The sequence below is a fragment of the Mytilus trossulus genome, chromosome 2, assembly GCF_036588685.1.
Source record: "Mytilus trossulus isolate FHL-02 chromosome 2, PNRI_Mtr1.1.1.hap1, whole genome shotgun sequence".
Taxonomy (NCBI): Eukaryota; Metazoa; Mollusca; class Bivalvia; order Mytilida; family Mytilidae; genus Mytilus; species Mytilus trossulus.
Window position 1 is genome coordinate 59407882 of NC_086374.1, and position 26406 is coordinate 59434287.

General features: G+C 31.3%; 2 protein-coding genes across 2 annotated transcripts; both read left to right on the plus strand.

The window, feature by feature from the left end:
* Nucleotides 1–6839: 6839 nt before the first annotated feature.
* LOC134707660 (uncharacterized protein DDB_G0287625-like) lies at nucleotides 6840–12189 on the plus strand. Its single transcript, XM_063567630.1, has 2 exons — nucleotides 6840–6959; nucleotides 10742–12189. Exons 1-2 carry the CDS (start codon nucleotides 6926–6928, stop codon nucleotides 12175–12177), a joined length of 1470 nt encoding a protein of 489 aa, XP_063423700.1. The 5' UTR covers nucleotides 6840–6925; the 3' UTR covers nucleotides 12178–12189.
* A 3455-nt stretch (nucleotides 12190–15644) lies between these two features.
* LOC134705279 (putative uncharacterized protein DDB_G0286901) lies at nucleotides 15645–17820 on the plus strand. The gene is made up of 2 exons (XM_063564030.1): nucleotides 15645–15766; nucleotides 16703–17820. Exon 2 carries the CDS (start codon nucleotides 16711–16713, stop codon nucleotides 17803–17805), a length of 1095 nt encoding a protein of 364 aa, XP_063420100.1. The 5' UTR covers nucleotides 15645–15766; nucleotides 16703–16710; the 3' UTR covers nucleotides 17806–17820.
* The last annotated feature ends 8586 nt before the right edge of the window (nucleotides 17821–26406 follow it).

The window sequence follows — 26406 nt, forward strand, 5'->3', positions numbered from 1 at the left end:
GGAGGTTTAGCTAACCATTTAACCAGGTTCAACCATCCATTTTTTTCTTAAAATGTCCTGTGCCCAGTCAGGAATGTGGCAGTTGTTATCATTTAGTTTATTTCTATTTATGATGGCGTTTGTTTTTGTTGCACTACAGGGTTCCTGTTGTTCCTTTCTCTTCCTCTGATAGGTGACGTCTATCACTCGGTTGGAGTTTGTTACCCAGATTTGCTTACTCTCAATCGATTTATGACTTTTGAACAGCGGTATACTACTTTTGTCTTAATTTCAAAGTACCGAAGTAAAAAATGAAAAAAACCATAAGCACGTTTCATCTTATTGAGCTCACCAATAGCGTTTGAATGAAAACATATTTAACTAATTAATAAAAAGTTGAAATCCCTTCCATGCTGGGGAGAAACCGTTTTTATATTTTTATAATGAATAATTTAACATTTTATAAACGATTAATGTACAGGAGTACATCAATGCAAAATAAATACGACCTAACCCGGAAAAAACATATAACTCGTGAAACAGTTTGAGTGCCGTGTGGAGACAGTAGAGTGCCTCCCCGTGCTTAAGGTTTATGCTCTTATATTATACTAGATTATGGAGTATGTGAACATGTTTAACCCCGCCGCAATTTTGCGCCTGTCCCAAGTCAGGAGCCTCTGGCCTTTGTTAGTCTTGTATGATTTTAAATTTTAGTTTCTTGTGTATAATTTGGAGTTTAGTATGATGTCCATTATCACTGTACTATTATGCATATTTTAGGGTCCAGCTGAAGGACACCTACGGGTGCGGGAATTCTCGCTACATTGAAGACCCATTGGTTGCCTTCGGCTGTTGTTTGCTCTATGGTCGGGTGGTTGTCGCTTTGACATATTCACCATTTCCTTTCTCAATTTTATGATAATGGATGACACTGTACACAATTCCATCTGCTGTGTTCTTCATTCTTGTGTGGTAAAAGTAATGTGTAAGTTTTCAAGTGCAAACTGCATAGAATACCGATATTTCAGATTCGCATTAAGGAAACTAAGATCAGGTTACTAAAAACTGTTTTAATCATATGATTACTTGTCACTACAATTAATTTAATTAACTCAACATGTTATAACGACTGTCATTGTTTACCTCGATTGTTCTTTTTTAAGGACAGTTTTTATTTAATATGTTTACGAAAAAAACATATTTGTATTTGATATCTTGTAAGCAATGTAACTATTCTATTTGTTTTAAAACGAAGATGGAAAAATAAAGAAATTTGTTATTTTAAAAATATCTTGTTAGAAAACGACATCTCATAAGTCGTCTATTTCCGGTTTTCCTGAATGAATAACAACCGTGACAGTTGAAATAAAATTGTTTGTTACTGTAACCGTTAAAAGGGCATTAGGTACCAATTTATTTCAACCGAATTGATTAAAACTCCCAAATTTGTATTATGATAAAGTATATACCTAAAGTCATATGATGCTTGAGTTTAAATAAAAATATAAAATGTTTTATATACTTTAATGCCTAAGTTTATCATTAAAAAACATCGACTTTCCTTTAAAGATAATCCTATATTCTATTGAAATCTTCAGAAATGTACTGCTTCTGAATATTGTCTTCTGGTATTCTAATTCCCCAACAGCTTTTCCGTATGCAGTGACCTTAACAATGAAAACTTTCGTTAGAGCTTCGGCAATCGCACAGAGCAAGTGCGAGGATTAAAATCTGTAACGAAAAAACAAAGATGAAAAAACCTCGTAAGAAGATAGTTTTAACCGATTCTGAAAAAAAATGACGAACCAAATCGGTTGACAGTTATGACAAAATTTGATAAACAACTGAGGATTCATGGATAGCACACAAATCAATATATTGTTTTATTGTCTCACTTTTTTTCCACGTGTTTCCTGATTCTGTGTTGATTTTTTATCAGCATTTTGTCGATTTTCTTGTAGTTCTGTTTGATAAAAACATATAAATTAAATGCGTTTCATATACACATGTAAAGCAAGTTTTAACCTTTTCATCTGACATTATTCTTTTTATTGTTAAACATATTCTGCACATTAATGGTCAAATTAAATTTTGCATAAGTGTGGACATAAATTGAGTCGAACTACTGGCTTGTTAGACAACAATATTATTTCAGCGATATTTTGGGACTCATTTTTACCAAACTGGATGCGAATCGCAAATTGTAATTTCAAAACTCAAAATATTTTGTTTTTGTTTTGTCGTAATTGGACCAATGCTATTTTATATGTACAATTATTTTCAGTTACCTCGCATAACTTTCATAAACTTTGGAGTATAATTAAAGAACCCATATATGCATTAGAGGCACTAACAAAACGTACATTATGTATGTGTAACAGAAACTTTATAAGTGACACATACAATAATAAAAAGATGTCCATTGCGACAATTAAAGATACATAAATCATTCATTTAACACAAAATCGTAATGAAAAGATCAAATACAAGTCAAGATCACTAAAATATGGGTTGTTGAGTGACCAAAGATTATAAATGGTTATGTGAAAGAGAATTTAAAAACTTTCCAAGATGTTTTGTTTTCAATGTCTTTTAGAAAAATCTGTAAGAGAGAGGCACAAAATAATCATTATTGCAGCAATTTTTTAGTTTGAAATTATTGTAACTGAAAAAGTGGAAAACCATTTAATTCTCCTCCCGCTGTACATTAACATTATTTTGAGAATTTTCATTTTACAAGGAACGTATTGACACTAATACAGTTTCTGTAAAAGAAACCCGATAATGTAATAACTCATCTTTTGAAATATGAAAATATGTCAGCTAAGTCCAGTCATAAATATTAATGATTCAACATGATTGCAACCAATAACAACAACAAATTCCTCATTTTCAATTCATGTCATCAGAAATGAGCAATATATTTTTCAAATATAGTATAAACTAAAACTAAAAATATATTAAACAAACTATACCATAGAAAGATTTGAATTAATCGATTAACATATACTACCGAAGTAAGTAAAATAAATAATTTAAGATAATAAAAAAAACATAAAACAGAATGTCCACCCCATATCGACATTCGTGTGTTTATTCAAACAATCTTTTAAAAAATCTAATTGACGAGGTCAATTGAAATTCACATTGAAATAATTTCTGAACTTGTTTGAGTAAAATGAAAAAGAGATCAATTTAAAAGATGATATACGAGTTGGCTGACGTTAGAGCACTTATCAACGCAAAACGATTGTACATATGGCCAGTTATTTTGAACACATATTTATATTACAAACTTGCTAATCTGAATATATAAGTGACATGTAAAAGGTGTGTACAATGACAAGAGAAGATATATAAATTATTTCTTGACAGAAATTATAATCAAAACATCAAATACACAGAGAATAGATATGAGATGTATCCATCAACTGAACCTTGACCTTGAATAACCTTTGAAAAAAATCACATAAACGTTATCTTTCTATTTAGCAGAATATAAAAACGTTAGATATCAATCGCATTGAGTGACGTCTGTTTTATGTTAAATGTTTAGTATTTTGGATTGTTTCTGTGTCACATTACTATCATAGGTTAATAAAGGGTGAAAGGCTAATAAAAGTGTACAACTCCTCCACAAAACGTTGAGCTACATATCAGTACTGCTTTCATTCTTTTTTGTACTATAAAGGTATTTCAAGAAAAGTGTTCATTTTGTAAAACAGAATCATTTTTTAGAATAAACAATTTCCTAACAAAAACATAAACAGGAGGAATTTCTAAAATTATACAATTTATTACTGTATCATTTAGCCATGGCGTTACAAGTTTATTTTAGATTTATAGCGACTTATTTTTGTAGATTTCTTTCTCCCTTGTTGGTAGGAATAAGCAGTGAACAAGTCCAGTTGGCATTGCAATAAACAAATAATCTAGCGTATTTTTTTTGGATTTATAGCCCATCTTACCGTATCCTGTTTTTGAAATTTACTTTCCATCACTTGTCATGATGAATGCAGTTCTAACTTTCATTGACTTCACACTTTTTAAACCTCCTTATCAATACCAAACTTAACATTTTCTGTGTAGTAAAATTTGGTGCTCAGGTGCATGACATAATTTACTTTTTTTTCTCCATCGAATGGAGACAATACTTTTAGTCAATAAATCGGTTCGGGAATAGTTTGGGGGACTCCTTCTTACAAAGTAGTATTATCATCTTAAGATTAAATACATTTGCTTTTATCATATCAGGTTATATCAAAATAAAATAAAAAAATGAAATAAAATATTCTACTGGTAAGACATCAATAAAACCATGTGACGGGTATGGTTTAAAAACAGGCAGTAGGCAACAGTAGTATACTGCTGTTCGAAACTCATAAATCGATTGAGAAAAAAACATATCCGGGTTACAAACTAAAAATGAGGGAAATGCATCAAATATAAGGTAGATTACGCAAATCCGTGAAGCGTTCCATATTTTTTAATCAGTTGTTAGTCGTTACCTGAGACAGCTGGATGAATGTTCAAGAACATTGCTTATGTCTTTCAATCCTGAAAAAAAAACCCAGATATAATGATGTTCTCAAATAATGAGATACAAGACCTTAATTTTTCTATGACCCATAAAAAAATACCAATTGTGCGATCTCATAAGCATCTAGAGGTAACATTCAGAGGTGACACAACATTCAGAGAGAAAGGATACATCAGATTCAGCTAAGTCGGCCTCATATCTTGAATTACATCTAGAAATTGACAATGAGGATCGATTGAAAACAAAACTTTACGACAAAAGAGGTGATTTCAGCCTTCCAACTATGAACTTTCCATTTCTAAGTAGCAACATTCCAACAGCACCTGCATACGATGTATATATCTCCCAGTTGAAACGATATTCCCATGCTTGCATTTCCGATCATGATTTTTTAATAGAGGGTTGTTACTCACAAGGAAGCTACTAAATCAAGAGTTCCAAATGGTGAAGTTGAAATCATCTCTTCGTAAATTTTACGGACGCCATCACGAGTTGGTTGACCGTTATGGAATAACCGTTTCACAAATGATATCGGATATGTTCCTCAAGTCGTAACTACAATCCCCTTCCCTTTCATAAATTTGACCCACCGAATTAGACTATATACCGGTTTTAATATCTCATAAGCAACACGACGGGTGCCACATGTGGAGCAGGATCTGCTTACCCGTGCGGAACACCTGAGATCACCCCTAATTTTTTGGTGAGGTTCGTGTTGTTTATTCTGTAGTTTTCTATGGTTTGTCGTGCGTACTATTGTTTGTCTGTTTGTCCTTTTTTCATTTTTAGCAATGGCGTTGTCAGTTTATTTTCGATTTTCGATTTTTTTATATATGAGTTTGACTGTCCCTCTGGTATCTTTCGTCCTTCTTTTATAAACGCTATCTTCCTACATTTTATCTTAAAATTCTATGATGTTGTTTTCATTTTATAACAAAATTTGGTTTTCAAGGCATAACCAATACAACATCTGACAATTGTGCAGTGCCTGTAGCGTGTAAAAAAGTCCGGTGACACATTCTTTTCAATACATTTTTAAATAAGCATGATAAAAACTTCATTTTGACAAATTATTGAAAAATGCTATGGATTTCAATTACGACGCCTCAGCCACCTTAAAAGAGGTTGATTGTGAAACTTTAGAGGAACGAATAATGAAGAAAACTGCAATCGTTTATAAAATACAGAATAATAATGCCCCTGAATATTTGTGTTGCATTATGCCCCATAAAATTCCAAGTACAACACAATATCCCTGGCCAAATGGATAAGATATTATGTTACCATTTTACAGGCTGGAAATTACTTCCCAATCAGTTAATCCATCATCAACTAAACTTTGGAATAATCTGAAAATGTCAGTTTGAAATGTAGACTCGTTATTAAAATTCAAAAACCACGAAATTCGAAATGAGAATCAATTTTATTTATAAGGTAAAGGTATAGATGTTCGAAATCCTTCTTGAATTGTGACTTGTTTAGAGCTAACATTATATATGATCCAACATGTAAATGTGGTATCGATATTGAGGACATGCACCATTTTAATTGGTCCTTTTTTTTTTTATCTTAATGAAAGGCTCATTTTGTTTAATAGTCTCAGCTGGCTTCACAACAGCTGATAGTTGGACTTTAAACTATTGTTTTGTGGAGAATTTATTTCTTCCTCGTGCTCAAAATGTGCAAATTGTTAAACAAGTTTTCAATTTTATGAAGAGATCAAAACGATTCCCCGTAGTATAGTAACACCTTAGGTACAAGACAAATCATCATCATTATCATCATCATCCTAATTTATATCGTTCTTTCTTCATTTCCTCTCCTTTTTTCAGTATAGTTAATAAAGTAATATTTTTAATGTGCATATTGCATAATGCATGCTCACGTTCAATTTGTATTGCAATATATATATATTGTATTGTGGAGAAGACTTTATAAGTAAGTTTTACTTGTGTCTGGTCATTTTTGAGTTGAGCAAATAACATATGTTTCATCTAAATAGATTAACACACTCGGCAATACATTTCACATGGTTTTAGAACTTAAAATTTACATACAAAATGTATCATTTGAAACTTACCCGCGGCTGTTACCTTGTTACTATACTCTGCCAATTTCTACACAAGCCAATCTTTTATACCAAAACTTGTAGCTAGTTTCAAGAAATTCAGAAAAAACCATCAGATAAGCTCAAACAGTTACAAATATAAAGTCAAATGAAAATTTGACAGCATAACAGCTTCAGGGCTTAGACAAAACATAAAAAATCTTATATTAACTGCAATAATGAAACCGTTCGTTTGATTAATATCAGTTTCTCCACAAATAGTATATTTTGATGTATTTTGGACATGGAGTAACAAAGGACATGTAATAAATTTGTCATCAATAACATAAACAAAATGGATGGTCATTTATATCATGTGCTCGTTGGAAAAAGGTAAGCAAGATTCAGTAGCGCATTTATCAATTAATTTCAACAAAGATCTGATTACAAAAAAAAGATAGATTATTAATCGAGAAAGGCAATTACCTAATTGAATTCATAACTTTTATGCTTGCTTTTAGTTGATGCAAATTAAAAAATTTACAAAGGTAGTTTCAATGGATTGTCAGAAAGCTGTAAAAAATAATTTAAAAAGTAAGGTACGATGAAGTTTTCAAGGTTAAACATTTTCTTTATTAGACATTTATTTTCATGAAATTAAGAAAGGAAATGTGGAATGTGTATGTTCACGATGTTGTTATAATCAAAATTACAATGTTATTAATAACTATATTTTAATTGCATACATCTATAACAACAATAAAAATGACAATGCTTATGCTAATGAAAATCAAATAATATTGATATTGGTAATACTTCTAGTATTTTTATAAATAAATAGCAGTTGTCAACAATATGCTATTTAATTTGTATTTTCAAATTTTGTTATTGAATTGAAATTTTTTTTTTAACACTTGTAGATATTCCTATGGACACCAAATTGCGACTGGTTAATATCATTCTTGTTTCCGTATTGTTAAAAATCATAGTTAATGGAAAAAATCTTGAAATATTGTTGTCATCAGTTATAAGGGGGGGGGGGGGGGCAATTTTATATTTATTTCTTTAAATTTGACAAATGTTTATCCCCGGGTCAAACTAGTTGGACTATGGATTGGGTGTTATCTACACCAATCGTATTTGACTATTCTTACTATATATATAAGAAATAATATGATCTAATTTGTTGTAATTGAACCAGTGATTGAGAGTACTCTTATAATGGTGTTTGTTGTCAAATGCTTTTATTTTGGTTGTTTTGTGGTGCTTCAAACCATCTATATTAGTTAAGCCAATTGCAACTTATTCTTATCACAGTTTGTTATTTTGTTGTGCTGTTACAGCACTGTCCCCGGTTTAAGGGGGAAAGTTGGATCTCATACACATTTTTACGATCATCGCATGCGTTATATATATAAAAAAGAAGATGTGGAATGATTGCCAATAAGACTATTCTCCACACGAGACCAAATAACCCAGAAATTAACAACTGTTGGTCACCGTACGGCCTTCAACAATGAACAAAGACCATATCGCATTGTCAGCTATAAAAGGCATCGAAATAACAAATGTGAAACAATTCAAACTAAGAAAACTAACGGCCTAGTTCATGTACAAAAATTGAACAAAAAACAAATATGTAAAACATCAACACATGACAACCACCGAATGATATGCCTGTCCAAATTCAGTGTCTTGGTTTGTCACTCATGCTTGTATTTGAAAATTGTGTTGTTTTTAATCAGACTGTTACTTTCCTCGTTTACATTTTTTTGATTTTTGTGGTAGTTGCATTTTACAATAATATATACAGGATGATTTTGTAACATTTTTGAAGGCAATACATTGACCTATAAATATTTCATCGTAATTTGAATATTCCTCCCCTTACTTTCATATGATAATTTACATGGAAGTCAAAAAAGATATTAATGTAATATGTATTATCACGAGTTGAACTAATCCTTATGAATAAATAAATGTTTCTTTGCTAATGCTTATTGAGACATCCTCACACAACACAGCATTTTCATTAGAATAAAATGCTTATCAAAATGTTATTAATAAGAATAAAACACAAATTAAATGTCAATTAGTGAGTGATATTATTTTAGCGCCGTCTGGTGTCATTACAGCAACACAAGCATTTGGTCTTTAACAATTCCTTGTAAGCTAAAAATTAATAAACTTACCGGGAATTTTCCGTTTGTATTTTTTACCAAAAAGATATTTAAGAAAAAAAACCTGCACTATATTGAAAACATAGATGATATAAGAGGATAACGTAAAGCCATAAGTCGAATAAATACAGACACCACACAACATGAAATAATATTAAACTGATGATTGAGCAACACGTACCACCCCTCCTTCTTTCCTTCATAAAAACAAATGTGAAAGGACATTAATTAGATGAGTAAGCGATTTCTGTGCCGATTGAGATAGTTAAAGAACATATATGAATGATAAGACATAGGCATAACATCAAATAAAAATATAATAAAACCAATCAAATATACCCATGTTCATACTTCAAAAAGTTAACAAGAATATACTGGTGTATGAGTTTACTTAAATTCGTGTTACACACACTGATATCATTGTCTTTATGGTAATCGTTTTGTATAATTCTGTTAAAGTTCGTTAAAAAATTAAAACAAATGATAAAATTAATAACAGTAGGATGGTTAATATATCAAACACCAGTCTATCAGAACAACATATTCATGCGCATGCATATGCACAGTCTGACACCTCGTATGAGTTATTTCACATATTACTATCATTATGTTATTGTTTTTTTTGTGTAAATAGCATTTCGTTGATAGTTTCTTTTCTAATTTATTCACAATTTTTAAAGACTCTTGGCAAAACTTTTAGGAATTTTCGGTTCTCAATTCTTTTCAACTTCGAACTTTTTTTCAACTTTAACATTTATTTTATTCGAGCGCCACTGATGAATCTCATGTAGACGAAACGCGCGTCTGGCAATTTCACTCCTGGTATCTATGATGAGTTTATTGGTCATTTAGAGTTAAACGATTGCATACCACCCTCTAGATGAAGTTTGTTTATTTTTGTCGCTGGGTCGCTGTCTTATTGGCGTTTAACTCTCCTTAAGGAAGCACAATACAAAGATTTTTTACTTCCAATCACTAACCTTTAAAATGCTGTAACTTTCTTATGAATGCATAGACAATAATAAAAGAGGTATATATAGATAGATAAAAGATAAATCTTTTAAATGAATGCAATATTTTTATCATGCAATCATCATGTTATCAATTATTATGCAATTAGTGGCAAAATCTGGGTAAGTTCACTTGTATGTATTTAGCCCTATCATCTCTTTAACTATGCAGAAAATTTTAACGAAATCTTAATCAACACATCATAGGCTCCAAAAGTGTGTCTCAGATTGTCTCTATAGGATTCCATTAAATCTGTAATTAGTGTAAACATCCTAACCACATAAAAAAAGATAATGTTTAATTAGGTGTAAAATTTGTTCTATACATTCTGTCTGAAATCTGAGACACCCTTTTGTATATAATGGCCATAGGAACAATATATAATAAAATCAACCCTCTAGGGATACCTATGCAGAAGTAATTTTCATTTGAAAGTGGAAATTTGGTGAAAAATATTTTAGACACAGTTAACATTATAATTGTGTACATAATTGTTGCATGATACTTACATTGCATTAATTTGAAAGAGTCATCTGTTAGCTATCCAAAACTACCACTTTTATAAATTTTCAAGCATTATTAAGAAATTTACAGCATTTTAAAACTTGGGAGTTGGAGTTATAAAATCTTTGTATTGTGGTACCTTAAATTCATAAACATTTATAAAACATATTTGTTTTTATCTTTACTAGTATGGTATTCTAATAATACTGATACTAGTTTATTGTTTAATTGACAAAGATATGTATACCTTATTGTATTCTGAAATTGCCCTTTCCGTGTAAATGTGTTTTTCGCTGGCATCTTATTTGGGTTATTTTAGGAATATGCTCTTTTACTTCTGCTGCCTTCAAACTTCCATTTTATTGTTTTAAGAGCCTCTGACGCGACATGGATTTCGAAATGCGCTTATACTTCATTTTTTCCAATTTCAGTACCATTTTTGTATATATTTTTTGTTATAACCCGCATTTTGTTTTTCAGGTGTAAAGATGCTTCTTATTTTAATTCTTCTTTTAAGTTATCCCATTTCTACAAGAGCTGTCATCATAAATGGCATGCAATGTCAGTGTACGTGTACTGATCCTAAAATTCCAAACCAAAAAGTCGATACCAATGGAAATCTTAAGGTGAAACCTAACAGTCAAAAGTCAACCAACGTCAAAACTGCTGACATCACAAATAGTTCACAAAATCTGACTAAAGATAAACAACAGATGTCAACAGAAAATAAGAAAGATAAAACAATTTTGGTCAGTAAGGATCAAATATCTCGTATAAAGGGAGACAAAACAAGTGGTGTTGTGAATTATAATAAAAACATTAACGACAAAAGTAACAATTCAGTACATAAAAATAAAAAAGGACAAAAGAATAGTAATTATGTACAAATTGGTCCTACGTATGGTGCGGGGAAAAAGTATCCTATGGCAAGTCATGGGTATATTGTACCGTTAAATGACAAAACAATAGTGCCAGCGAATCCAAACAAACAAGAAATTGGCAATAAAATTGCAAAAAACGAAAAAGATATATTTCAAATGTTTAAAAGCGAATTGGATATAATTGGAAAGAAACAGAAATCAAATACAGATAACAACGTAAGGACTGGAGATTCGACTGCACCTACAAACACTAATAACAACAACAATGGTAACTTTCCCGGAAACAATCGACCATTTAACATTAACCGGAATAACGGGAATAATAATAATAACAACAATCAGTGGCAGACACAGAACAGAAATTATGGCAATAATAACAACCCTAACAATGGTAATAATAACAATAATAACCAACTGAGGAAAGGAAACAACAATAATAATCAACAATGGAATCAAAACAACAACAACAACAATAATAACCAGCAATGGAATCAAAACAACAACAATAATAACAATAACCAACAACAATGGAATCCTAACAACAACAACAACAATAACAATAATAATAATAACCAACAATGGAACCAAAACAATAATAATAACCAACAATGGAACCAAGACGAAAACAACAATAATAAAAATAACCAACAATTGAATCAAAACAATAAGGTTAATCAGCCACAGAATCAAAACATCAATAAGGACCATCAAAGGAATCAAAACAATAAACAAAACCAGCCACTGAAACCTCAATATAATAAAAATGACGTTGATAAGCTATGGAAAACAATGGGATCCTTAATAGTCAGTAAACTACAAAGTATTTCTCAACCATCACCACAGCGAACACAAAAAAATGGTCGATCATTCCCAAATGAATCATCTCGAAATCAGAGGAGAAGAAGAAGAAAGAAAAAGGTTGGAACGACAATGAGTCCACACGATATGGCAGAAGAAATGTTTGGGACATCTGAAGTAGATCCTGCAATATTAGAAATGCTGGCTAAGTCTAACAAGAATAAATTTCAATTATAACGTTGAGTTAAATGTTTTTGTTGTTGTTATTTTCTTATTTACAAAAATGTAAAATCAACATTCATTATACCAATCTGATTAATCTAGAACAGCTAAAAGTTTTCAAATTATCTACATATAATGTCCTTAAAAACTTAAACTGCATTAGAAAGATTTTTATCTTATATTATTTATGGTGTTTGTTTTTGTTGCACTTGGATGTTCATATTGTTTCTTTGCTTTCCTCTTAGAGTTAATGAGTTTCCCTCGATTTTGGTTTTCGTTTGTAACCCGGATTTGTTTTTTCTCAATCGATTTATTACTGTTAACACGGGTATACTACTGTTGTTTTTATTGATACCCCTGTTTTCTGAAATACATTAATTGTTTTATCTGGTTAAGTGAAATTGGTGGCGTTTATATTTGTTCTCAAAGATCGTTTACTCAGTATTTTATTTGATCATTGAAACTTTTTTCATACGATTGTCACTGACGAGTCTTTTGTAGTCTAAACATCCGTGTAGTACACAATTTGAATTCTGGTATATATGAAGATTTTATTTGGTGTTTTTTTCTGAGAGGATCTGATGAGTGGTTCAAAGTAATTTTATGTAATGTGTGTAATGCAGCAATTTTTGAATTACATGTAGTGATTTTAAAGAATACTCGAGTACACGAGTATCGCTCGGTAGTACCGAGTATTGATTACCAAAATGATACTCAACTTATCGGTTTCCTATTAGGATATTGTTACTTTCCCAAGATTGAAAAAAGGAAATATTTATCAAAATCAATAAAAAAGTAAAATACGATTCGAATGTTTGCGTAAAGCTGTCATTAAAAATTCCTGCGAACAGAGGTACGTGTAGGATATATGGACAGGAGCATATTTCCAACGATTACACTTTTCAGCTAAATTAATCTTAGTCACTCCCTAACTTATGTACTGTTAGAGCATGTAAATTCATCAGTAGGACTGTTAGTTACCCAATAAATTTGAGAAATCGCTACGCCCAAGAAAAGTTGACAAGACAATATTCTTAAATAAGTACAAATAGTTCCCAAATACTGTTGTTTGAATCTTTCTTTAGGTATTTATTTATTACTTGATTAGATAATTACATAATTAGTGCGTGCATTTATAAAGCTATTGATTATGGTATAAATTCTTTTGACTATTATTTAGTCGTAGGTAACAATGTTAAGGGTTTTACGATCAGAGACAGTCAACGACTCACAATAAATAACATGGGTATAGTTTTGTTTTTCCATTTTGTAAATGTTTTTTCGAGCGAGTATTCGAGTATCGCTCGGTAAATCCAAAGAGTAATCGGTTAGTAAATCCTCACCGAGTTCACACCCCTAATTACATGCAATTTTAATTTAAGGCAAACGATACAGTTTTGATCCCATTTCGATGAAAATTTGCATATATGATTAAATCAAATATGTAATAAAAAATATACCTTTCAGGTGCTACTCTTTTATGTAAAATAAGGTCAAAATTTCAGATGTTTGTTCTAAATTTGAATGTGTTGACGTATTTCGCCTTTCGAAATAATTACATAACGTTTTTGTTTTAAAAGATAAACACCAGACGTTTTTGTTAAATTATTTGTAATGTGTATTCTATATAAGTATCCTATAAATTGTGTTTGGGTTTTTTTTGGGGAAAAAAAACGTAATTTTTTGCTGTATATTTATCAAATAAAAAAAATGCGTATTTACTTTTTCATAAAAATTGGTACAAATAAAGGCAACAGTAGTATATCGCTTTTCAAAACTCATGAATCCACGGACAAAAAACAAAATCGGGATAACAAACTAAAACCGAGGGAAACGCATTAAATATAAGAGGAGAACAACGACACAACATTAAAACATAACACACACAGAAACGGACCAAGCAGACAAAATCCCACGAGAATAACAAATATAACATCAAAACCAAATACATAAATTTAGGATAGACAATTACCGTGACATGTCTTATCGCAATGTGAATTTACACTAAAAAATAAGAGAAAACGAACGACGCAACGTTAAAATGTAGCACACACAGAAACGAACAATAATATAACAATGGTCATATTCCTGACTTGGTACAGGACATTTTTATAGGAAACAATGGTGGTTTGAAGCTGGTTTTGTGGCATGCCAAACCTCCCTCTTTTATGGCCATGTGAAATATAACATCAAAATGACAACACAACACCAAAAGACTACAATATAAATAAATTGGAGAACACAATTGACAAAGAAACACACGAACAACAGCCAACAAAAGGCAACAAGTTTAAAATTTTAATACGCCAGAAGTGCATTTTTTCCACACAAGATCTACAAGTGACGCGACGCCTTACATTGCCATACATTGCATTACATTGCATTATATTGCATTTCCTTTTTCACATACTATATATCTTTCACAGATTGTTAAAGATTAAGCTAAAGCAGAATTTTAAAAAGAAGGTTATTTTTGTAAAAGCGATTTTGTTGTCAAAACATCAATGAACACCTTGTCTTGATTAAATAATAGAAATTGACCAGTGTCATAACACAGTCATTAGTTTGTTTTACAGTCAATCTTTTCACCATTTTAACACTTGGTCATAAATTAAGCACTTTGTTTACTATTTAATTAGCATGATTAGGAAAGAATTTCCCAGAGAATAATTCATATAAAATTTATAAAACAAATGCATATGTTATCATTAGTTAAAATGAATACTAAATTTCATATTAGTGAAAAACGGACATGTATACCTTGAAACCCTTGTGAAGTTAAAATGTAATAGTTGTATTGAATAGACTTTTACTTGATACTTAAATTTTATATGAATACGGAAGAGTTATTGCATATATGTTAGAATCTTTTGTGACTTAATGTTATTTTTCAAATTGATTTTTTTTGCTTAATAAGAACATTTGCAAATGTAATGTGTAATTCATGTATTACTTTGCAAAAGTAATTGTAATTTTTAAAATGCGTTACTTTGATAAATGCATGTTATTGTAATTGTTATTTAACTCATTGTTTTGTCAAAATAATTGTAATAAAATGCGTATTCTTTCATTTCAATGTTATTCGCCCCATGCCTGATTGGCACTTACAGCTCGGTTTTTACAAAGTTAACACCTGGAAAATAAAAAAAAAAATCGTTTATTTTAGTTCTCAAATTATTATTATGTGATTTTCTAAACGAAGTATACTTAAAATGTAAAAAAGGTGAAATATTGGAGTGTACTTTTATTTGTAATTTTATGGTTTTTATTGTAATATAGAAATGTGATAATGTAAAAAAAAACGGATTTCTAAGTGTGTTTCTCTGTGCTGCTTAGATATATAGTATAACGATAACAATAACAGAGGAAATTTGAATACAACGATTTATCAATTTGAAAAAGGCAGACCATACATTAGCCTCTGATATAAGATAAATTTTCGAAATTGTTTATATAGCTAATATCAATATCTCCAAAAATAGTACATTCGATGGTTTTTCGGACATATACATAAGTACATATACAACGGACATGCAATCAATTTGTCATCAATAACCAAGAATTAATTGTTATGGGCATTCATATCATGACTTGTTGTGACAAGGTAAGGAAGTTTCTGTAGATCGTTTTTCATCTATTGAATTAAACTTCTTTGAGATAAATATGAATCAAATTCCAATATAAATTATTTTAAAAAAAAGGAGAAAAGGAAAAAAACAAAAAATTGGTTTATCTTCCAAATAAGATTTAACATTATAGATAGACAAACACTTATGCATATCTTAATTTCTGATCTTTCTTTTCATTCGTCGATCGTACAGATACAATTATTTGTAATTTTGTTATATATATAAAATTAATTTACTAGAAATTTTTAATAGATATGTTATAAAATGGTAATACATTATTTTAAAATTAAGTTATAATGACAGTAACATTGTTAATCAATTTTGTTCGACATTATCTTTCACGTGTTGATGATATGAATTTTACACTTCAAAAATTGCAGTTAAAAGACATTTGTCAAAACAATGTCTGTTATTAGTTTTTAGTTTAGTTAATGCACTGTAGTTTTATTGTGTGCAAAATCCATATTGAACTCAGATAATTCGGAATGGTAGGCAGTTCCTTGTCCTATTGTGCAACACCCGTACATTATTATATCATATTGGAGAATATTTGTATTTTTAGATTTAAGATATCGCTATAAAATAAAAATCAGTTTAAAATGTACTCATTCAATCGAAAGTCACCAATGATATACTGTTTATCCTTACATGTGTTATACATTTTGTACTTATTTCATTATAGTTGTTTTGGTAGTGAAACAGTGGTTTATTGTCTTATAGTTTTCTTCGCCTGGTACCATTGTTTGTCCTATTGGCTTTCATCTCCTTAACACTTAAAATGTTTCAGATTTTACATTTTTCACTTTACAGTGCCACTGATGAAAAGTACATATGTTGCTTTGAATATATTCTGTTATCTTTTAATTTTGATTCATTTGTTTTGTTATAATGCGGTGTTTTCTTGGTTTCAGATCTCAACATGTTTCTAAGTATTTTTCTTCTCTTAAGTTTTTCAATTTCAACACGAGGGATAATAATAAATGGAATGCAATGTCAGTGCACGTGTACTGATCCGGATTATCCAAACCAAAAAATAAGCATCAACGGAAATCTAAACGAGAAAACTAATAATCTAGATTCAATTAAAATCTCGGTGAAAACCACTGATGCATCAACAAGAACACCATTGATAACAAGAGAAGCACAACAGTTGTCAACAAAAACACAAAATAGGAAAGAACAACTAAATGCTGTTATTACAGAACCAAAATCTAATACGAAATCTAAAACTATTGACGTTGTGACGGCAACCGATAAAAAAAATTCCACAAACGAAATTAAAGCTCCAAAGCTTAACAATGTATGGGATGTATTTGGAAAGAAACCGAAAAAGAAAGAGAAAGCAAATACAGTTGTTGATAAGAACGTATGGAGTATGTTTTCAGCGCCACCAAAAAATAACAACAATAATGGAAACGTTCCCGGTAATAATCAGCAGTTTAACAATAGGCAAAGTACCAATTACTTCGACCAGAACAATAATATGGGAATGCAACGAAATAATATGAACGGAAACAACAATCAGTGGCAGACACAGAACAGAAATAACGGCAATAACTATAACCATAACAATGGTAATATGAACAATAACAACCAGTGGAGAAATGGAAACACCAATAATAATCAGCAATGGAATCCAAACAACAATAATAATAATAATCAACAACAACAATGGAATCCAAACAACAGCAATAATAACCAACAACAATGGAATCCAAACAACAACAATAATCAACCATGGAACCAAAACAACAATAATAACAATCAACCATGGAAAAGAAAGAACAATAATCAGCAATGGAGCGGAAATAATAATATTGATAATCGACCGTGGAATGGAAACAACAATAATAATAATCAACCATGGAACCGAAACAATCACAATCGTCGTTCCAGAAACGATGCAATAACCACAATGAATCCACTAGACACTGCAGAAGCACTCTTTGGTACATCTGAAGTGGATCCTAAGATACTAGAGATACTGGCTAACCCAAAGAAATACAATCTATAAAGTGATTGTTCAACATACGTTGTAGTATATTGTTTTCCACAAACATTTAACAGTGACTGTTTATTTATAATAATTTGACTAATTTATTTGAAATAGATTTATTGATAATTGATTCATGAAAATAATGTCTGGTTTTTTTTTTCACACTATGCTGCCAAAATGATATATTTTTATACGACTGTCATACAAACGAGAGGTTAAGCTAGCTATGAAACCAGGTTTAATCCAACATTTTATACATACGAAAATGCATGTACCTGGTCACGAAAATGACAGTTGTTATCAATTTGTAATGTGTATCAGCTTTTGATTTTGTCATTTTGTTATGGACTTTCCGTTTTAATTTTCCTCGAAGTTCGTATTTGCTGTTAATATACTTTCTTATTATATTTTAGACACTAATGTCAATCAAATTTATAGCAGTGAGTTCTTGGGTGTAATTAAAATACTATTTATGAATAGATAAATGTTATTAAAAAAAGGCGACATACAAGGTTATGAAGGAAATGAATTATTTTTGTGCCATTAAGATAAGACATGGGACGGTACTTGTTTATCCCAAATTCATGTTTTTTGTTCAGATGTTATATGTGTTATTCTCGTGGGATTTTGTTTGATGCTTGGTCCGTTTCTGTGTGTGTTGCGTTTCGGTGTTGTGTCGTTGTTCTCCTCTTATATTTAATGCGTTTCCCTCAGTTTTAGTTGATTACCTATATTTTTTTTTTCTGTCCATGGATTTATGAGATTGAACAGCGGTATACTACTGTTGACTTTATTTGTTATAACAGATCACACTGATAAGGGGTGGGTGAAATTTTTCAAGAAAGACTCATAGTTGTTATGACCTTAAATGGGACCACCTTACCCAAGGCTATATTACATATCAATAGAAATCTGTATGGTGTATTGTTGTTTGTTCGGTCGTTTAAATTTGTTTGGTGCAATTTCCGTTTAAATCAAGATCAAAGATCACGAACAAAATTATAGATTTCTTAATTCTTAAATATTGCTCCGATAAAAAAATCAATTTCTTTTATGGTAAAAAAATTATCAAAATGTCATAGGAACCTTTAGGAACAGAATATCATAATACAAAATAAAAAGTAAATTAAGGGCTTAAATGCGCAATATTTACACTTATCGCAATTATCTTGAAAAAAAACCAAAAAAAAACACAAAACAATGGCACATCGGTTAATTAACTAATAATCAACGGACCATCGTACAATAAGGCCCTATGAAACTCAAACTACTTCAAGCAAGTGTACCGTGTTTGGAAAATTAAACACAAAAATACTGATATCGTGGATGAATATAACTGTACTTTAATTATATTTGCAGAACTGGATCAGAACTCAAATTCTCGTAATTCGTATTTAAATTAAGTATGAAAAACAAATAATCGAATTTCTACGGAGCCCCGCTAGGGACATACAAAGAAAAAAATATATATTGTGCGCACAAAATAATATATTGTGCGCACAACTTAAATATATTGTGCGCACAAAATAATATATTGAGCGCACAAAATAATATATTGTGCGCACACCATAAATATGTTGTGCGCACAACTTTAATATAGTGTACGCACAACCTAAATATATTGTGCGCACAATATAATGTACTGTGCGCACTAAAATAATATGGTGTACTCCCAAAATTCGGAAAACAGTTTTCACTTGACCATGACCTCATTTTACGTGTAAAGTGTTCGTGGTTTAGACAAAATCTTAGATACCAAAATTCAATAGTTCTTCTATATTTGGTTCACCGTTGTATTGAGCGATATTAATGGTTAAATGTTCACTTCACAGGTGTCATCTGACTTTGACATACTCCATTTTTAGGGTTAAGTGGTCCGGCAAAGTAAAATGTTTGTGTTTTGGTGTATTTCTCGGATACTATAAGCATTAGTTAGATATATATTTGGGGTATGGAATATTAGTATGGTGAAATTGTCTATCTTGCAATTATATTAATCTGACCTTGATTTTATATTCATGGTTCATTGGTCCATGTTATTTGATTCTTGTTTGGTATTTTTTTCAGATACTATAAGGGAGCTTCCATTTGATTTTTATGTTAAATATCTCAGAATTGGTCTGTTTTTCAGATATGATGATAAAGGTATAGTTAAACTTTATTTATTGTTCAAAATAATTGTAAGGCGCACAAATCATATAAGGTGTATTTCTCAGATACATTTGGTTCTTCAATACAGCAAGAAAAAATCCCGCACCCAAATGCGTGCTTCAGCTGGCCTATAATAAACAAAAATATGGACTAGTTCAGTGATAATGGACGTCATTCTAAACTTAACAGTCGTTTCTCGTTTCTCGTTTTTTATATAGATTAGACCGTTGGTTTTCCCGTTTGAAAGGTTTTACACTAGTAATTTTGGGGACCCTTTATAGCTTTCTGTTCGTTGTGAGCCTAAGCTATGTGTTGAAGACCGTACCTTGACCTATAATGGTTTACTTTTATAAATTGTGACTTATAGATAGAGAGTTGTCTCATTTGTACTCATACCACCTCTTCCTTTATCTATCCAAAGTATAGACTAAAATTAAAAATCCTACAAGACCTACAAAGACCAGAGGCTCTTGACCTTGGACAGGCACAACAATGCGGCGGAGTTAAACATGTTTTGTGAGATCTCAACCCTCCATTTATACCTCTAGCCAATGCAGATTAAAAAACACACACACAGCAATACTGACAGTAAAGAAGCCCGTGTCCGTTGTCAGAATAGGTAACAAATGAAACTTAACAAAATGACAATGATACCTTAAAAGACAAGGACTACTAGCAGTTACTGATATGCCAGCTCCACACCTCAATTAAACTGATTGAAAGATTATGTTTTAATCATATGAATAACAAGCACAATCCTCCCCGTTAGGGGTTTAGTATCATACCATCATAAAAATATATGAGAAGAATCTAACCCGTATTTTTATGAGCTATGGTGTATATGTATATTCTGTAGTTGTCTATTTCGATCGATCGGGATCAATCGGGCCACAAGGTTTTGAATAAATGATACCCCAAAACGGACCATTGTCCGTACGGTGACCTATAATTGTTAATGTTTGTGTCATTTGTGTCATTTTGGTCTTTTGTGGATAGTTGTCTCATTGGCAATTATACCACATCTTCTTTTTTACATATTTGAAAAACATGAATCATAATTGTTTCGATTGTTTTCAAAATATTTCACTGAGGAATTTCATTGACTATTCCTAAATTGTTTCGTAACATTTCAATTTCATAATGAGTACGAACAACATACTGTAAAATGTTATAATGAAATCGATCAAAAATAGATACTATAAGTGACCTCTTGTCCTCTTCTATTAATCAGAATGAAACTGTAACTTGACCTGAAACATTTGTATACAACGCTTAAAAGTTTAAATCATAATAAGCATACTGTTCTATGTCGGGAGCCTGTTATTCAGTGATTGTCGTTTATTGGTGTGGTTCATATCTGTTTATCGTTTTGTTATAGTCATTTTGGGCCGTATAGTTTGCTGTTTGGTGTAAGCCAACGCTCCGTGATAAGGACCGTAATATAACCAATGATTGTTAACTTAAAGTCTTTTAATAAATTATGACTTGGGTGGAGAGCTGTCTCATTGGCACTCATATTGATTCTTCTGCTTTATATGTACCCAGTTTTATCTTTATTTGATCACAACTTCATGGTGAATTTCTTAGACTGAACACACCGTCATATTTCAATAACGAACAGTACATCTTGGGTGAGAACCGTACGTAATCATGATCAAACATAGTCAACTTTAATAAAAAAAAAAAAAAAAACCAACAAAAAAACGTGTACGTGTATTCAGTTTTCAGTGGATTTGACTTACTCTACGCTTTTACAATGATACCTTTTAAGAAACCACATACTTCATTAAAGTTGGTGACACTAAAACTTCATCATAAACTATAACCAAAACATTTACATTAAACAGAGACGGACGGATGAACGGACGTAAAGACTTTTAAATATAACGAGCATCTCTATCGCCAAACAGGGTAACAAAATCAAAGTCGTGAATTGAGTTACATGTCAGTCTTGAGACTCAGAGTCAATCAACATAAACAAAATCTTGAGATTATTAGACATAAAGTATAATGCATCAGTGCAAAAAGTACTTTTATTATATTTGTTACAAGAAAACAGGTAAAACCATAGTATCAAAGTCTACATAAGTTCGATAATTTCCTCGCTCTTTTGCCAAGTCTGTTTCAAACACAGTGTGGGAACGGAACTGTACGGTGTTTTAATATTTTGGTCATTCGGGAGACTGTCAAGCGGTGCTCCGACATTCGAAAAATAACAAGTCGATGAATGTAAGTTTTGATTAACGCAAACATTATAATATTAAGTTTCTGCTTAAAGAATTGGTAACGAAAATATTCTACACAATATAAAAGACCAATCAAATGCTGTAAGCGACATATACAGCCAGACGTTTTCTAACAAACGGTTGAGCTCCGAGTAAATCGCTCAAAATTCGTCATCAACATCGAATAAAAGTTAAAAGATAATTCAAAAGGATATTCATAACTACACCAATTTTTACAATTAATCCTTTGGTGATATACAGTCTAACCATTCTGAAAGTTCTATAACGATTGTTTCAGTAGAAAATTAAATAAATCAATTTTCTTGATGTTGGTTGATATTATTGACTGTACAATCACTCGCTCGCCGGTTGTATTCTCGCTCGGAGCCTTTCTGTACAATCACTCGGGCAAAATAATAAAATAGATTGCATATTTAGTTCATTGTTTTCTATTTCTTCACTCAATATTGATGTATTAAATATATAAATAAGAGTGACCATAATTTTTCTCCTCGTTTTCCAATTAAGTTTCAATCGAGTACACCATTCTAACGCACACGTAGTTTTTCTATACCAGAGACACATAAATCGAAAATCAGTATACAAGACAAAAACCAAAACGTAAAGCACCCATCATAATAAATATCGATTAAGAATAATAAGCTCGTCACACAAAATTCAGTCAATAAAGTAATTTTTTCAAGTATTCCAATATTTTCCATATAAAAAAATGATGAATTTACTTTCAAGCTTTGGGAATTGATTTCAACTTTGGTCGCAATATAAAAAAAAGCGAGGATTTCCTCTGTTTTCTGTGACAGCTTATATACTAATATTATTAATATTACGGCTAGTCCGAGATTAGGTCCCAGCTTGTCTGTCAAAACAGCCGTTGGACGTCAGAGTAATCTCGGACTATATTACGGCCGGATTATGCACGAACTAATTGTCACTGGACAATAATTAAGTATAGAATTAATCTTACGACAAAAAAGTTAAGTTGAATTGTTAAGGAATATACATGTAAGATGCATGTAATACTTAAGATTTTTAGTGAAAAGAGTTCGTACAGATTCAAAGATTTAAAGTCGAGCGCTGAAGATCAAAAGTCCACATCTTAAAATTTCAGCTCAAGCGATCGGGATGTAACAAACCCAGTGGTCGACTTTATATCTACACAGCGCACGACTTTGTATCTCAATTGCTTTTAAATCTTTAGCAGTGGATGGATTTGAAATCTGCAGCGCTGGACTTAAAATTAATGGCTCTGGATTTTTTTTAATCTCCAGCGCTTGATTTCAATAACCACTCTCAGTAGGAAGCAATCCGCAAATTATTGGGATAAAGATTAAACACCATGTTTAAAGTTGATAAGGGAGTTGTTTTTGTTTGTTTTCATATCGACGGGTTGTCTGTTTACTTTTTATTGATAAATTTTGGAACAAGTCTACATATCATATTATATGAACAAGAGGCTGTCACAAAGACAGCAAACCGGATTTATTAACAATTATTTGTGTCCTGGCAATATCACAAGAACCATTACTGGTGAATGGTGAAAGTGAAAATCGTCAATATCAAATTTGACCTCCATTTTGTCATCAGTATCAACATATTAAAATTTGAAAAGCTTAGATTGAATGGTTCATGAGTAAATGCAATAAAGTGAATGGAAACGCCATTTTATGATCTTTCATGAACCATAAATACTGAACGGTAAAAGTCAAAATCAGAGACACATAAATCGAAGTTTATTTTATGTTTTCTCCATTAATAAACAAACAAATTCCAAAATGTACATTCTTTTATCTTGTGTTTGTATTTGTCAGCTAGTTGGTTAATAATAATATAGATCTTACGTGTGTGACCGTGCTCAATTCTGTGAATGTAAATGATAAGGACGTCTCGATTACTACTTACTTTGGAGTCAATTCAATAATTTATAGGAACACTACAACTGATGATATTAATATAGATATATAAAGAAGTTTATCAGGTCAATGTATATATTTATAAATATCCTATTGGCTATCAAATATAATCTGAGTTTTTATTTAAAGATATTTGATTTGTAAATTTCCGTTTTCTATACACATTTGTACTAAAAGCGAGGTTTCTCATGAATACTGTAGCCAAAATCATTACTCTGCTCCCAGGCGACATTACAGAACTGCTCCAAGTGATAATACAGTCGAAAGTTGTTTACCAACGAGCGACCGTACAGTGAAAAATATTTAGTGACTTCTGTTTTCAAAGATTTAGAACTATTTTCTAGTGTAAACATGGTGAAGTTGTATATGATGGAAAAATATATAATAATTCTTATTATACAACTTAAAATTTTGTTAAAAAAACCTTGTAAAGTAAGATTTTCAGCTGAATGAAGACAATCATTTGCATAATTTGGGTCGGAGCTCTTACTTTTATTCCATTTTTTCCCCTGTTTTCTTGCCTCTAGAATATTTTCTGACCCCTGGAATGTTTGAATATAATTGACAGATGCAATACTTTTCTCATATGCATTAAAAGTGAGCCCAGATATAGTAATTATATAAAACACTTACCTTCTCCGTAGCTGAAAATGCTCTCGAATGTCGGAACCCCGCTTGACAGTCTCCCGAATGACCAAAACATTAAAACACCGTACAGTTCCGTTCCCACACTGTGCGTTCCAAACTCTGATATAAAGTGGAGGCTTCCAACGCATTTGTGTGTAAACCAAGTGTCAGACGAAATAAACGTAACTTCTTCAGTATTCCTGTCAGGAGTTGATACAAATGCAGTGATGAATATTTCCATGTATTCTAGCCCCATTTCAAAAGAAACCTTATGCATTTCTCCATTCTGTCACTTTAAAAAGGAGATATTGAAGACCCGTACTATGTGTAAGGTCAAAGGATTTCGTGCGCACGATATATTTAATTTGTGCGCACAATATATTTAAGTTGTGCACACAATATATTTAAGTTGTGCGCACAATATATTTAAATTGTGCGCACAATATATTATTTTGTGCGCTCAATATATTATTTTGTGCGCACAATATATTTAAGTTGTGCGCACAATATATTATTTTGTGCGCACAATATATATTTTTTTCTTTGCATGTCCCTAGCGGGGCTCCGTAAATTTCGCCGATTTCGGAACACAGCACAGGAACATTTAATTTAAACGAAATATAAGTCCGCGTTATTAACTCGGCAAATGTTTTCAATTTGTGGAGACCCAATTTTAAAAAAAGTTGTTCATCTACGTTTTGTTGTTACATCTATGGTTGTGTTGCTACACTATTGTCATTTGATTGCTTATCAGCCATATGACGGAGTTTTTGTATCTCGACTTTTCTTGAATTGGCTCCATAGTTATGACCAATAGTTCCAGACATAAAAATGGTTGAATGTTCATCAGTTCTATATTTCTTCATACTCGAATTTACCGTACACCTCTAAGAAAAGTATTCTGACGTATTATTAATTCCGATAGTACAGCCATCATGAATTAACTAAGGACTTCTTCCCATTACTTGTCAGCAATAATTATAATCCTCATTCCACTATAATTAGTTATCAAAGGTACGAGGTTTCTATACTGATACAGATTTATTTCCCCGAGGGTATCACCTGCCCAGAAGACAGCACTTTCTTGTGGTGACATGAATTATCATTGATACGGTAATATCTATAAATTACCTGTTTACAAAATTTTAAATTTTTTGAAATACTAAGGCTTGTTATCTCAGGCATAGATTACCTTAGCTGTATTTGGCAAAACTTTAAGGAATTTTGGTTCTCAATGCTCTTCAACTTCGTACTTTGTTTGGCCTTTTTAACTTTTTGGATTCGAGCGTCAATGATGAGTCTTTTGTAGACGAAACGCGCGTCTGGCATATATACAAAATTTAGTTCTGGTATCTATGATGAGTTTATTCAGAAAGCCAAAACACGTTCAATGTTGAAGAGCATTATTCGCGTCCAAATGACTCCAAACAATTGATTGGATGTTTGCTCAGTATATATAATAAATGATACGACTTAAAAGTGAGTTGTATTTACTAGCAGCTTAAGGTTCATGTGGACCCTATGGCTAAAATGGCCGTATTTTCACCTCAAATTTTTCTCTGAGTACCGGCAAACCTGTGCACATGGAAAAGTTTTAAGGCATAGCATGCCCTAGATAAATAGAATTCAAATGCATTGTATGATTTAGAAAATTCATATCTTAACTGGATTTTGCCGTACACTTT